This window comes from Alligator sinensis, unplaced genomic scaffold (assembly GCF_000455745.1).
Source record: "Alligator sinensis unplaced genomic scaffold, ASM45574v1 scaffold872_3, whole genome shotgun sequence".
Taxonomy (NCBI): Eukaryota; Metazoa; Chordata; order Crocodylia; family Alligatoridae; genus Alligator; species Alligator sinensis.
In genome coordinates, this window is record NW_005842137.1 from 343,535 (window position 1) to 357,881 (window position 14,347).

Here is a 14,347-nt window from a genome sequence, read left to right on the forward strand (position 1 = left end):
TATGGACACATGCGTTTTGCATTAAGCACAATCACCAGGACTTCGCAGTTCTCCCCATTAACAGGGAGATTTACACAGCTGGAAGCAGATGCGGGAGGGGCAGCCCTGCCTTCCTGTCCTGCACGATGAGGAGCCCAAGGAAAGAAAGCAAAGCTGGGATGAAGAGCAGTGGACGTCATGTGTTTACAAAGATCCCCGCTGCATTGCAGAGGGAAGGCTGGGCGAGAGGAGGCTGCTGGAGGGAGCTGGGGACCAGCGGTGGTGGAGGGCAGCTGGCTTTAGCTGTCAGTCCTTAGCTCATGAGGACCTGCTGTGAATGGGGGATGTTTCATTGATTCCTTCCCCTCCTCCTGTAGACCCAGAGTCTGTCCTGATACCTCATCATGGATGTGATGAGATGGGAGGCTGAAAACCTGCCTCCTACTGCATAAGGTCTACGAGAAGCAGCCATCACAGCTGGCACCCCAGGGATCCTCTACTGTCTTCTCCCGGGAGTGCTGGGCTGAACGTCTGAGCCCCTTAATTGGGGATGAGTTTATCCAGCAGGAAGTCTCCTTCCCATGGACTCTGCTTTGTTGCTGTTTCCCCTGCTCTCCTGCCTCGGGCACCCATATTCTTGGTTTGCCTAGTGACACTGCCTCTTTCCTTGTGGAGGACAGCCCCTCTTACAGGCTGTCTCATCTTTTAGGCAACATGACCTTGATTTTGAGCTCCCCACTGGTCCAGACCATGTCTTCCTCCCCTGGTTCTGGATCTCTCGCCGTTTTTCCAAGCGCCATTTCTGGTGGCTCTTAGCTGTACAAGAATAATGGCCTCCTTGGTGTTGTGAAGAACGTGCTCTCAGCCCCTCCTGCATAAATGCAACAGGGATCAGAGACGCTAAGCAAGACTTGTCTGACATTATATTTGCTTAGCCCTCTGTCCTCCCAATACAGCACCGGGATTCAAACTGGGATCCTTGTCTGAGACTCTTGTCCTGCCGTATCTGTCTTTACTTATACCTTCTTCTTTACAACCAGCTGTCTGGCATGTTCCCTCACCTTAGTGATTCCAGAAGCCACCTTGTCGGAAAATAACTGTGTTTTGCACTCAAAGGTGCTTTGTGGTAAGATCATCAGCTGATGCAGATTTGCTAGGATACCGGCAGAGAATTTGACTTTTAATATGCAAGTCTCAAAGGGAAGGGTGGTAAGTGTTATTGCCCCCATTTTACAGGCAAAGAAACTGAGGCAAGTCTTCACTACCCAAAAGGCATTTCTATTTCTAGTTGGCTGCGTGAAATCGTTGTGCAGACAAGACAGACAGTTTTATCAAGGTGCATCTATTGAGATCAACGCTTGCTTTTTCCTTGATGTTGAGGTAAAAGCTCCTGCGTCCTATTTTGCAGTGAAGACATAGCTTTGGGCACAGAGCAGCGATTCTCAACCAGGATGCTATGGCATCCTGGGTTTCCTTGAGAGCCTTTCAGGGGTGCCACGAGCTGCCATGCGGGATGAGTACTGTTGGGTGTGCAGACATGATTCCCAGGATAAATACAGAGATTTCAAATAGGAATCCATAGCATTAGAAACATTCTGGCCTGCTGTGGTCTTTCGGACCTCTTTGCAAAAGAAAAATTGCTCGGTTTTTGATCATTTTTTGATTCAAGAAAAATAAAGAGATAGCAGTTTCCGAGGGGTGCCTTGTGCCGGTAACGGTTGAGAACCACCGGCATAGAGGATCCAACTGCCTTGCCTGGAGGATTGCAGTAGATCAGTAGCAGAGTGGGAAATGGGACCCCTAGGTTTCAACACCGAGTCTGGTGTCCTGCCGGATATTGGACAATACTGCCTCTGCCAGTTAACACTGGCCGTGTGGGTATGAGCCTGGCAGCTGTAGCCATCTCTCTTCCCTGGTCTGCTCTCTTTGGCACACCTTGAGGAGGAGGGCATGTGATGTGAGCTGGTGTTTGGGCAGGGGGCAGAGGGAAAGCTTGGTCTTTCTGAGACTTGGAGGGGATTGTCTGCAACTTAGATGTTATTACCAGAAATTCCACTGTGCATCCCCTCCCATAAGATCTCACGTAACCTTTTGAACCAGGACAGGAATTTGAGCCCTCGCCCTGATGTGGGGGCCTTTTGGCTTCTGGCCGTCTCTGTTACGTTTAATAAAATAGGCATTAGGGCCACGGAGTCTCATTTCAGCCACTGGTTGTGAACTGGTGCCTTGTCATTCTCGCATTGAGTTTTAAGGAGAAGTCACAAGGAGTTAAGCTTTTGTTATAAGGGAGGGATTTGAAGGGAGTTACGGGCACATACGGGACAGAGCGCGGCTAAGACTAGGATCGCGTTCAGGAAAGAAACCTCCCATCACTGACTAGAACATCCCCTTTCAGTCTTCCTTTTTTAAGTTGGCTGGCTGGAGCTAGCTCGATGCCTGGAGAAGCAAAAGCAAAGATTCCTGCGTCTGAAACGATGTGCTGGGACAAGGGAGAAGGCAGCCCTGGTCATTTAATCTTCTCTCTGCCTTTTATCCTTTATCAGCTTCCAGCCCGTACCACCTTGTGCTAGGATCCTGTTTAGACTTCTTAAGCTGAGCAAGGTCAAGCTGGGGCAGCGTATGGATGGGAGACCGCCATGTAGCAGCAGGGCAGAAGTGGTGCTTCAGGTGATGGGAGGTGTAGGGCTAAAGTCTGCATGGCACAAATGTGCTCCCTGGGTGTTGGGGAGCTCTTGGCTGTGGTGTATTGTAGGGCTCTGCTGAGCTGGACTATGCTCAGGTACTGTGTGGTCGCTTGGGGATCACAGCCAGCTGGTTTGGGTTGAAGCAGGACACAGGGCAGTGTGGCATTGCCTTAAGCCAAGGGTAGGCAACCTTTTCTGGCTGCGGGCTGGAATGACCCACTCTGGGTCAGAGGCAGGTGGGTAGCGCTAGGACCTGGCCACCACCATTGCCACTGAAACCTCACGTCTGCAGGCCAAATCCAGCCATGGGCTATAGGTTACCAGCCCCTGCTGTAAGCACCGAGGACCTGTAACTGGCCATCTTGGCTCAACAGAAAGCATCAGAGGTGCTCCTGTTCAGTTTAAGTGCATGGCTGAGATGCTGGTCCGCTGGGTTGAGCATAGACCCCTCGACCAGCCACAGGCTCTGAGCTAAATGCCTCCTCAGAGCCTCAGGGATGCATCTTTGTGTGGTGCAAACTAGCGCGGTGCAGAAGGACCCACCTTCACTCTGCACACACTACTTCTGGAACCACAACTGCTCGGCACTGAGCCAGTCCATCCGGGCACCGCAGCTCTGCCCTGGCATGGTTTTCCCGCTTGTGTCAGTATGTGCACAGCCAGGCTGGGTAACCCAGCAAGGTCCATGTGGGCACAGCCCCCTGCTCTCACAAGCTACATCTCCGCTATGGTTTCATTGGGTTCTGACCAAACCACTCTCCAGGTGGAAGTCCACCATGGGCCTGGCTGCGTGGCAGTGTGGGTTGGGGGCTCCTCGCTCTCCTTTGTACAGAACAAGCAGATAAGGGCTTTGGAGTCCTGTGGAGAAAACCCCTGGGCTTGTTCCCCTTCCACCTCTCTTACAACATCAGCTTTGTGCCACCATCGGCTCAGCAAGCATCACTACAGCTTTAGGTCTTGTGAGGGACACCCCCTGATGTGGAAGAAACCCACTGGTTCTGGAGGTGGGTTGGGGCCATGTGCTTCTTTCCAAAGAGTCCGCTGAGCCCTACTTCTCCTATTCTGTTTGTGGCTGTCTGTAAGGGGATGGCAAAGGAAGGATGTCAACATTTTTTCCATTCGGAGTAGCTGTGATTGCACCTGGTGCTTCCCAGTAAGGATTGTACCAAGGGTGGATCAGAATTTGTGATGGAGCATGAGTGACTGACCCTAGGAGAGTCTTGCACTTAATGGTCCAGGGGCAGGGTTTGTACCTGGGTTAGCTGTCTCGGCATGAGTGTGTGCAGGGGCACAGCTCTGTCTGACTGTGCCCATCTGCCCCTGTAGGAGCCTGTGCATGGATGAGTTTTTGTGTCGCTCCCTGCGAACAGGCACATGTGCAGGTTTACCTGGGGCTAAGGCGGCATGGCATGCGTGCGGTGGGTGTACCCTGCTGTCTCTGGGCAGGGGAGCTGGCGCATACATATCTGAGTGTGCACTTTAATGAGCTGCTCAGATGTGTGCTTGTGTTTGGGGGCCCGATCTGGAATTCCTTCCCTCCACATGCTGTCATCGACCTGCTATTCCAGCTTTTCCGGAGTCCGCTCCACGGCCTCATTGCTGGTGTCCAAGGGGCTCAGCTTTCCACTTAGCTGCTGGGTTTGAAACGCTCGAGTTCACAGGAGGTTTTCTTTGGCACTGGTCCTCTCGTTCCTCATCCTGATGCTTTCTCTCCACATTGGGAGAGAGGGCTGATTGCATTTCTTCTCTGTTCTTTGGGGAGAAGGGTCCAGGGTAGTAAAAAGCCCAAGATGGAGAAACTGCCCTATCCTGGAAGCCTGAGGATTTTAGACCAAATGGTCAAAGAGATCTTCAGCTCTGCAATCTGACTGGAGCCCTGTCCAGCACCCATGCCTCCTACCAGCCTGGTCACTGAGAAGAAAAGCTAGACTGAGCAGTCTCAGTCCCCAGGACTGCATAATGAGTAGGGATACTGGAATAACAACCAGAGGCAGAATCATTGTCGGGTAGGTGCTGGGTGCCCTTGGGACCTGTGTGGCTCATCCTTTATTTGGCTTGGACAATCGCTTGTGGTTTGCAATGGATGTGAATTCCATCAGGGTCCCCACGTCACACACCCACTGCCGCAGGAAGGGGTTGGCATGCCCTTTCCTTAGCTGCCTGGGGGTATGAACAGGTGAAACAGATGCAGTTATAAGAGGAAAGAGTACTTCTTGCTCATCCAGCAGCCTGCTGTAAGTGCATTTTACGTCTCTAGAGCCACTAAAATGGTTTTATCTGACTGTTTCCCTCCCCTACCCCTGCAAATTGGGAGCTAAACCTCAGGAACTGATCAGCTGTTTTTATTCAAACATTAACTGTATTTAGCTTCCACTTATCATGGGACTGAGCAGACAGATGATACAGTTACCATGAATCAGCTGACACAGAAGTCCCCGCACTTTAAACTCGGTATCATTGTTTGTCTGTCCGTAGCCTCAGGAGTAGCTGGAGCTGATCCACCATGTTGGGAGAGAGTAGGAGGTGAGCAGCAGGGAGCTTGCCTTCCTACCCCCAGTGCTGTACTTGTTCTGGAGACATTGAGGACTCTGTTCTCTGGAAACACCCGGTCCCTACAGCCCTCAAGGTCACTCCTCTCTGTTTGCCAGGGGATGGCATGTGGGGACCCTGGAGCTCCCCTTCCAGGCAGGCTGGTGCTAGGCCAGTGCTGAAGGCCAGCAGCCTTTTGGGCTTTGTGTTATTAAACCAAAACAGGCAAAAGGGCAGCAGCAAAGCGTCTGGGGATTTCAGAATGAATGATCTGAGCAAGCTCTTAGTGAAGGTTTCCCTACTCCAGGGAAACACTGTAGGCATTTTCAGGCGCCTTTAAAGGGCCTGAGATGTTGCTTGAGTGGTGACTTTTGCCAAGATTTGCAAACATGTACACGTAAAGCAAGGCTTCATGGCGTATGTTGAGGCTCCTGGGTGAAATTAAATGTCTTGACTTCCCAGCAGTGATGCAGCCCCTGCCGTGGAGCGTCTGAGGCTCCAAGAGACTGTTCAGGGAGTGCATGTATGCCCGGTCACTCGCAGCCGTTGCGGAGGAAGAGAATGGAGCAGGAGAGCCAATATAGTCTCTTGCAGCTAGAGCGGGGACCTGGGAGTCTGGGATCCTGGGTTCTTTTGCCAACCTGGCCACAAACTTCCCTATATGACATAGGACAAGCCTCTTTCTGTGTCTGTGCCTCAGTTTCCCCACCTATAAAGTGGAGAACTGAGTATGTCACCTACCTGCTGGCTGCCAGAAGAGTTCGGAGCCCTAAAGAGCATTACTGTTAATGGGCAATGCTGCCTTTTCTCTTGTAGGTCTGAAGTGTTTTATGAGGCTGGGTGTGTTCTGCTCCCCCCGTTTTTACAGATGACGGATCAAGGCACACAAAAGGGGGAAGAGACATGGCTAAAGCTAAATGCTAAGTCGGTGGCAACCGGAGCAGAACCTGTGTGGCCAGAGTCCAAACCCCTTGCCACAGCCAATGAAACCTGCACTCTCCATGTGCCTCTGTTTCTTTGTTGGTAACATTGCCATGAAATGCTGCTGATCAAGGCAGTGTCAAGCTCCCGTTCCAGACTCTGGGTGGGAGTACCTATATATTTATCACGTAGCACACAGCTCTTACACCCCAGCGCAAGCTGCAGGGTATTGTTGCTGTTGTGCCACTGTGTTTGGATCAAAGGCAGGGGATGACAGACTCTCACTCTTTCTCTCGCTTACGCTTTCAGACCTGGACGAATGCTCTGTGGGGAACGGTGGCTGCCAGCAGACCTGCATCAACATGATGGGCAGCTATGAGTGCCATTGCCGGGAGGGCTTCTTCCTGAGTGACAACCAGCACACCTGCATCCAGCGCCCAGAAGGTTAGTTCCTGTAGTCTCTAGCTGCTCCTGCCCCCATCACTCCCCACTCCCCGCACTCGCAGCTTCTCCCTTGGGTGCCATAGTCTTCAAGAAAGATGGATAAACACTGGGTGCGTCTCAGACTACAAAGGGGCCTGGACATATAGGCTCTTTGTCTACACTGTGGGAAGAACGGCTCCTTGCCCAAGTTCACTGCTGCTGTAGATGGGTGGTACCAGTGTTTGCCTCGGTGGAGCTTCATTGGTGGCTGTCTACTGAGCGCTGGAAACAGGGCAGATTCCCAGTACGACCAAAGTGTCAGCCATGCTGACTGTAGCTCATATGCCCAGGGTTAAACTAATCAACCAGACTGGAATAAACAGGAGGAACCTTAGGAGTCTCTTCATTTTCCTCTGCCCTGGCGAAGGAATTGGTCTTTAACACTGACTGGGCATCACTTTCTTGTGATAGTAGAGGCTGGATCTGGGACAGCCTTGGTCTTGCTTTCATTTTGTGTGCCTAGTTTGAGTCACGGCAGTTTCCTGACATTCCCCTCCCCACCCTATAGCACCAGGCACATGATGACCAGCCCACATTTTTCACGTCTGATGCAGGACTTCTACCCTAGGACATCACGGGGTTAGAGAGGACCCATCACCTCCCCTTAACTATGGAAATTGTTTTTTGTGCCCTCTGTCCAGTATCATTCTTCTGGGGCTTTATACCATGCCTGTCCTCTAGGAAACTGGCCTCAGACCACACTATCCACCTCACTTACAGCTTGAATTCTTCTACCGCTGGGGAAACGGAGTATTATCAATGGTGGTTTTGGTATTCCAGCCAGGGTCAACAGTTGTTGCAGCCAAGCATTCTGGATGCTTAATAGAGCAAGATGCCTCTCCCGATTTGCTGCGGCAGATGTTGAACTTGGCTAGTTTGGTTCTTTCCGAGGCTCGGGTTCACTTTGAGCATGGGTTGCCATGTTAGGTGCTGGCGGTCAGGAAGAAGTCAGAGGGGAGTCTGGAGTTGCTGGCGGAAGCTGCAGCGAAACTAGACAAGCCAGTTTGATCCCTGTAGCAAAACCCCCCTCAAGCTCCTTAATAAGGCGCCTGAAACAATAATACCGAGCGGAGGAAACTAATCCATTACCGGGACATTAATGAAAATAAAAGATACCAGAGGACTCTCTGGAAACCCTGTGGGACTCGTCTTCTCTTGCTGTTTCTTGTACCGCATTGATCCTGCTGCCTCACTGGTGGGTCTAATTCCCTGTTATTTGGACTCACCTCTTAGAAATGTTGGGCAATCAGAGTTTGTTGTTTCTCCACTGATTTTCTTTTTTTTTTTTTTTTTTTTTCATCTTTGCCACTTGGCAAACATTGACTTGTTTTTCATTTCTTCCTTCCCCTGACTTGGGTTTCTGCAGCCAGGGAATCCGTGTTTATCCTTTGAGTTTCCACACAAATTTCTCCCACCTGGTACAGGATATTTTGATAAAGCTGCATGGTTTAGCGGGCTGAGCTTGGATCTCCTGAGTTCTGATCCCAGTCTGACTCATTGTGCCTGACGGGAGTAAGCTGTCGGTTGTTCCTCACCTGTCTCTCTGACTTCATGCCTTGCTGTGTGGCCCTGGCCTAATCTCTGCCTCACTGTGTCTGTAAAATGGGGATTCTGCCAATGCTCTCCTCGAAGGAGCTCTGAGGAGGATGTGTGATGCTTGCGAGGTGCCCACAGTTCAGAGCATCTCGCCTTCCTGCCTGTGTCGTGAGATGTTCAGAGCTCACACCTCTGGGACGGGCCCTTCAGCCCAAGTTGTGGAGCCTCATACTGTAACTCTTGCACCCTCCTTACTCTTCCCCCAGCCACAGTCGTGGCAGGGCTGGCCTCTCATGCAAAAAGCTAAGCATCCTCAGTATTACTGTTAACTCCACCAGGTGTGTCCATGCAGGAGGACCTCAGCAGCTCTGCTGGAAGTGGCTGCCGCACCAGTGTCCTGCTGGAACTACCTTTGCTAGAGTCCCACAGACAGAAGTTTTTCCTCATGCTGTATGATGAAGACAGGTCTGACGCTCCATGGGGCTCCTTTCTGTTGAACCTGACCAGGTTTTTCCAAGCTGCTGCTAATTCTGAGTCCAGCCCGGGGCATGTTTTCCAGAGGTGCTAAGCACCTGCTGCTCCCACTGGCTGCGGTGGGAGCTCGGCACTTGTGATAGGTAGGCCCACAATGGGGAAATCCATGCCTGAAGGCTCCCAAAATTGCACAGGACCGCTTGCAAAAGCTTCAGCCTTAGCATCTTGAGGCAGCTTTGCAGGCTGCAGCTCAGAAGCCTTTGGCACTGGCACTGAAAAAGGTTGGGCAGCTGAGAGACACCTTCATGCTGCATTGGAGACAGCTGCTGCGTCCCACTCATGGACGTAGTGAAATTGTGGCAGTCAACCCGACTGGCAGCTGAGGACCGAGTATAAGGAAAGGCCAAATCCTGGGGCTCTTTGAGATCATAGCTGAACTGTCTTGGACAGGACCTCAGGCCAGTTGCCTTGGAGCCCGGTAGGCTCCTGCCTCAGCACTTCACAGGCCCCAGCCCTCAGCCTCTGTCCCAGTAACTGCAGCGACTTGGGTTTGTGGATGGTTTTCTTGCTGTTCCTACTTGCCCAGCATCTTCCAGGTGGGATTTCCCTAGAAAATACCAGCACAAGCCCAGTGCTTATAATCTAAGCTAAGTAAACCTGCCTTCTCTTCCCTTCCTCTCTGCCTTTTTTTCATCTTTTTTTTAATTCCTTTGTTGTCTGCCTGAGCTGCATGTCTACAGATAAATGGTGGAAGGAGCAGGAAGTGTTGGCTAGGGTGGGGGTAATTATGCAGCTGGGAGGTGCAGCCACAAACCGGTGGGAGTGATGGGTCCAAAAGAAATCCTTCCTTTCTAGCAAAGCTACACTGCTCCAAAGCCTAATCCAGCTCTTGGGGAGGCTCAGCAGGTAGCAGAAGTGCAGAAGGAATAATGAAAAACCCGGGCAGGTGTTACATGCAGTACAGGATCAGAACTGCCCATCATGCCAACTCTCCTGATTCTCGGTGTGGGCAATGCCCTGTGCACCTGGGCGGACCTTTTCCCTCATTCCCCTGCTTAGTCTGGCAGTCAGATGGATGAGGTCTGAGAGTTGCTGTGGGGAATGGGAGCTGGTGCTGCCAGTCGCCTTCTGCAAGAGGTCAAAACACTGTGGGCTTTACATCTCAAGGCTGTTGGAGTGGGAGGCCTTGTGCCAGTGGCCAGGGGTGTGTCTGCAGCCCAAGTGCCCTCAAATTTGGGAGGAAAAAGATAAACTAGAATGGAGGAAAAGCACCAGTGCATCTTATGCAGTGGAAGAGCATAGTGTGCCTCTGCAGCCTGCTGTAGGCAGCCTGAGGTCAGCATAGGCAGGCCCCGAGAACATCCTTACAGGGGGTAACATAGAGTCTTCACACTGGCTTCATGCTTGTAAATGAGGCCTTAGTCTCTCTGGGTCATTGACACTGGGGACAGCAGAACAGCCCTACTTCAGAGCTGTTGCATGGGTAAATACAGCCAAGTGGCGGCAGCAGCAGCAGCAGCAGATCCATTTTGTTCTGTGCAAGAACTTGGGAGTCTTTATGTGCTGCTTTGAATCCAGCTGGGGCCAGTTATAGTAAAAACCATTCCCACCTAACAGCTGGCCAGTGATCTGTGTGACACTGCGCTTTGTGGAGGATTCACTCCAGTTCCCTGCAGCATCATCCAACCCTCCCCCAGTGCTAGCAGCCTCTGCAGAGCAGCCAGGGTTGCACAGGGCCATAGCACCAGCACTGCTGTCTCCAGGCTCTTTCCACATCAGTAGAGAGCCACGTGGCTGGAAAGTGCAAGGGGTCAGGAGTCCTCTGCACAGTCTCAGGCTCCCCTCACTCCCTGCCTAGGCAGGCTTGCAGGTGGGTGAAGTTTGGGAGATGATGAGGGGACTAGGAACTACCACGGTGCTTGAGAGGATGCAGCTGCTGTGTGCTGGCTCTCGAGACACTGTAGTGGTCTTACTCTACTGGCGCCCCTAATACTAGACACCCTTCAGCACAGGAGGGGTTAAAACAGCCAGGATTGAACCCAGCTTGCATTACCTAGGCTTCCCTCCCATCACCTACATGGCAGATGCAGCATCGCTCCACTCAAGATCCTGGTGAGCATCTTTCATTGCAGCGCCAGGCATGCTGTCTAATTCCACAAATCCTGTGTTCAAATGCACCAGTCCTCCCTCCCTCCGGTTTCCACACCAAAGCTGTGAACCTTCCCCTTTCCCTGAACCAAGCCTTTTCTGTTCAGCGGCTCCAGTTCTTCCCCTGAGGATGAGATTCCTCTTCTTAATCTTAAAGCTCAATCTCTCCTTTAAATCCTAAATCTCAGCCCTGCCCTGCCAGCCCATGCCCTCTGAGACCTTCTTGGCCTGCACAGTACTTCTCAGCTGTTTGTTAATGGGAAGAACAGCCAAATCCCCTTTGCCTCCCATCCAAATGGTGGCTTGTCTCATTTTTTATTGCTGCAATTTACTACCTGGCATAGCTTATACAGCCTGCAGCCATCCCACCTTGGGTTCTGATGCTGTCAGAACATACCAGCCAGGCTGGATCAGCACAAGGATAAAAGACCTGAAAGAAACCCCCCCGGGTGCCGCACACAGCACCCATTACTGATTCTGCCCTACATGTCTATACTGATCCAGTGCCCTGGTAGCGTGCAGTACTCTTGGAGAGGCCGTCTTCCCAGTGAGACCTAAATACAACCCCTTGTGGTCTTTAAAGATCCCCTGACACTTTCCACAAGAGTAGGGGTATTGTTAACTCTGGGCTGTGGCCCGGCTCCAGGCTGGGATTGCTGCAGGCTGTTTGCCTAAGATTCCCTTGGCAGTTTCACTTGGGCACAGGACTTCTCTCACTTGCTGCCCTAAACCATGGTGCAGTGTTGCTGCAAGCGGAGACAGCCTTCCGTCCCAGGGATACATGCACGCCCATGGTGAATATGCCAGCCTCTCCCTGTCTGTGCTTACTGCGACTACCCAGTGCTGCATGGCAGGCATGAACAGCCCGAGCCTCTGGCTGCCCTCCTTTGCAGTCTTGTTGTAGAACAGGGACCTGGCATTTCCCTTCGGCAGCAGCTGGGAGCAGCCTGCTTTGGGCTGTGTGCTGCACATTCATGTCAGGAGAGAGAGCGTGACCTGATCCCAGGCAGTGCTCTTTGTCCCATCTCTGCACTGTCCCCCACAGGCCTCATGGCTGGCACTGTATTGTTGAATGCTTTCATCTTGCACATCAGTTCCTGCCTCTTCCAGACATGCTCCTGGTCCAGCCCCACCTGGCTTGTATCTGTCCCACCTGCACATTTCCTTCCAGTGCTCCTTTAGCCCAGCATGCAAAGTGCCCTCCTGCCAGGCACCAGCCAGCCCATCCTCAGCCAGCTCCCACACAGGGATCTGTGCGCCACACTGAAATGCCCTGTGCCCACTAGCGCTAAGGCTGTGGGGTGAGAGCCAGGGCGACAGGCAAGTGGTCAAGCTGACTTTTTTTTTTTTCCTCTTCCCCTTCCCATTAGACACAGCGCACCCTTGTCCCACTCAGTCTGCTCCTCTTTCACTCTCTTCCCATGCCATGGGCCATGCTGCTGCTTCTGCTTCAGACTGCAGCTGTTGCTACCAGTGTCATGATGGGGTAGGGTCCTGACCTGATTCCCCCATCCAGGAGCTACGGGCATTTCCCAAAGAGAATCTGCCAGGAATGGGGGCTTATTCCCAGTCCTGAGCTGCTTCATCTTGGACTGCAGCTCCGGTGGGGATTTTCATGGACAGAACTCAGGCTTGTGAATGCCTTGGTCACTGGCAAAACTCTCCCTGCCACCAAGAGTTGTCGGAGATCCTGGAGCCTTTCTGGGATGGATTTGGGTGTCTGCTGCCCTGCTGGTGTTCAGCCACACATAGGACAACCAGCCCTTCCAGCACTGCTTTTCTGCTGAACATGCCCAGCAGTGCCCTCCTCTTGAAGCAGCAGGTGTCCAGCACAGTGCCACTGCTTTCGAACATGATAATGTGCCACCTGGCAGGGAAGCGGTTGCACCAAGCTCTGGGGGGAACCAGCACCCTCACTTAAATCCACAGTGCTCCACTGAGCTTGCCTTTCTCCAAGCAAGGGCTTCCTGCAGCTTCATCCAGCAGGGCTCAGGCACAGGCGCTCCGTGCTGTTCTGCAAGGAGGCATTTGGGAGCCCTCTGCTCACCTCTGGACTGTCTTTCCCAGTGCCCCTTCTACTCTTTCTCTCCTTATGGATTTCTCCTTCTTTTTCGTCCATTATTTCCTCCCATTCCCTCATTCTTTGTCTCCTTTTGCTCCCGTCTCCCTCCATTGGCCCTTTTTCCTCCTCATCCTTCACTGCCGTCTCTCCCCAGATCATGCACCAGAGTCATTCACCCCACTGTACCTGGGGCAAGGGTAGGACTAGAGGCCAGAGCTCTGAATCCCATGACCTTGGCTCTACCCATGAGATCTCACCTTGGTTCTCTGCTTAGTTCATCAGCAACAGCGTTTGACAGCATCAGCTTTCTGTCTCCTACCTTGTTCTCACAGTTGTTTCATGTTGTGTCTCTGCCCTGCTTTGCCCTCCAGAGCCCTGCACCTTGGGAAAGGTGCGGGTTCAAAGGCAGGGCTGAGGCCGGGAAGCTTGGTCTCCTTCCTCTCTAGAGCCCTTTCCTCTTGACCTAGAGCCATGCCTGCGTTGTGCATGGAGCCCCGTTTGCCCTTGAGTGCTGAGTTTTATGGGACCCTGGAAAGGAAACGGGGAGCCCAGTTGCTAGAGAAGAGCAATTAAAATGCAGCAGTGAAAGGAGAAGGGAGACCCAGGGTGGCAGCAGGCACCATGGCAGGGGATAATGGCTTTTTCTTCAGGGAGGTAAGATCTGAGGCGGCTTCAGAAAGTCAAGGATGCAGCTCCCTGTAAAAGCAAAGCCTCTGGCGGGGTGGAGGCTGAGGTGTTTGATAAAGGGCACAGCCACAAGCAGCTGAACTCTTAAGGGGCATCTCCTTAATTATCATCACTGATGTCAGAGAACTTGTGTGCCACCCTGCTCAAGGCAGGTTAGCAAGGAGTTATCACCACTGAAAGAAGGGTAGAGGTGAGATGCCCCGTGAGGTTATGCAGCAGGTCTTGGGCTGGGGTAAGTGCATAATCCAGGCGTCATGAATCTCATCTGTTCCCCTCTCCTGTAACCACTAGGCTTCATTCTCTGCCCAAACTGGAAATATTGCTCGGGAGTCCTGGCTTCGCCCCCTCACTTGCTCTGGCAGACCCACCTCCCCTCTGATTTAGTAGCTCTCCTTGGTATCTCCCCAACTCAAAGTACCGCTGTTTCCTGAGTCACCTTCCCCTAGCACCTTCCTTGGCGCTGCCCATGCATTATCCGGTGAGATCCCTTTTGCACCATCCATGCTGGCTTTGCTGACCTCGCTAGGCTGAGTGAGTTGGCCAGTGCCTAAAACATGCTGAACAACTGCTCCCCTGCTCCCCCATCATAAAAAGCCCCAAGGAAGCCCAGAGCTGGCGACACCACGTTTGCAAAGAGGAGACCTGAGCCGGGGCGGTAGGACTGGATCACACCAGGGAACTGTGTTTGTATCCGCCTCCTCTGCCCATCGCATCTTGGGCCAGCGTTGAGCCAGCAATCTGTTCCTGGAATCAGGCTGTGTGTTTAACTGCACGAGGTCCCTGCTCTCTCCTCCCGCCCTCCCCCCCCCCACCCCTGGCCTGGCTGTGGGTTTTTTTAAATGTT

At 52.4% G+C, this 14,347-nt stretch overlaps 1 protein-coding gene across 3 annotated transcripts in view; it reads left to right on the forward strand.

Moving 5' to 3' along the window:
* The window catches only part of SCUBE3 (signal peptide, CUB domain and EGF like domain containing 3), a 115,746-nt gene that overhangs the window by 51,394 nt on the left and 50,005 nt on the right, over positions 1 to 14,347 (forward strand). For all 3 annotated transcript variants that reach the window (XM_025206047.1, XM_025206049.1, XM_025206048.1), the window contains one exon: positions 6,423 to 6,557. In XM_025206047.1, coding sequence (XP_025061832.1) covers positions 6,423 to 6,557 — 135 coding nt within the window. The remainder of the gene's footprint in view (positions 1 to 6,422; positions 6,558 to 14,347) is intronic.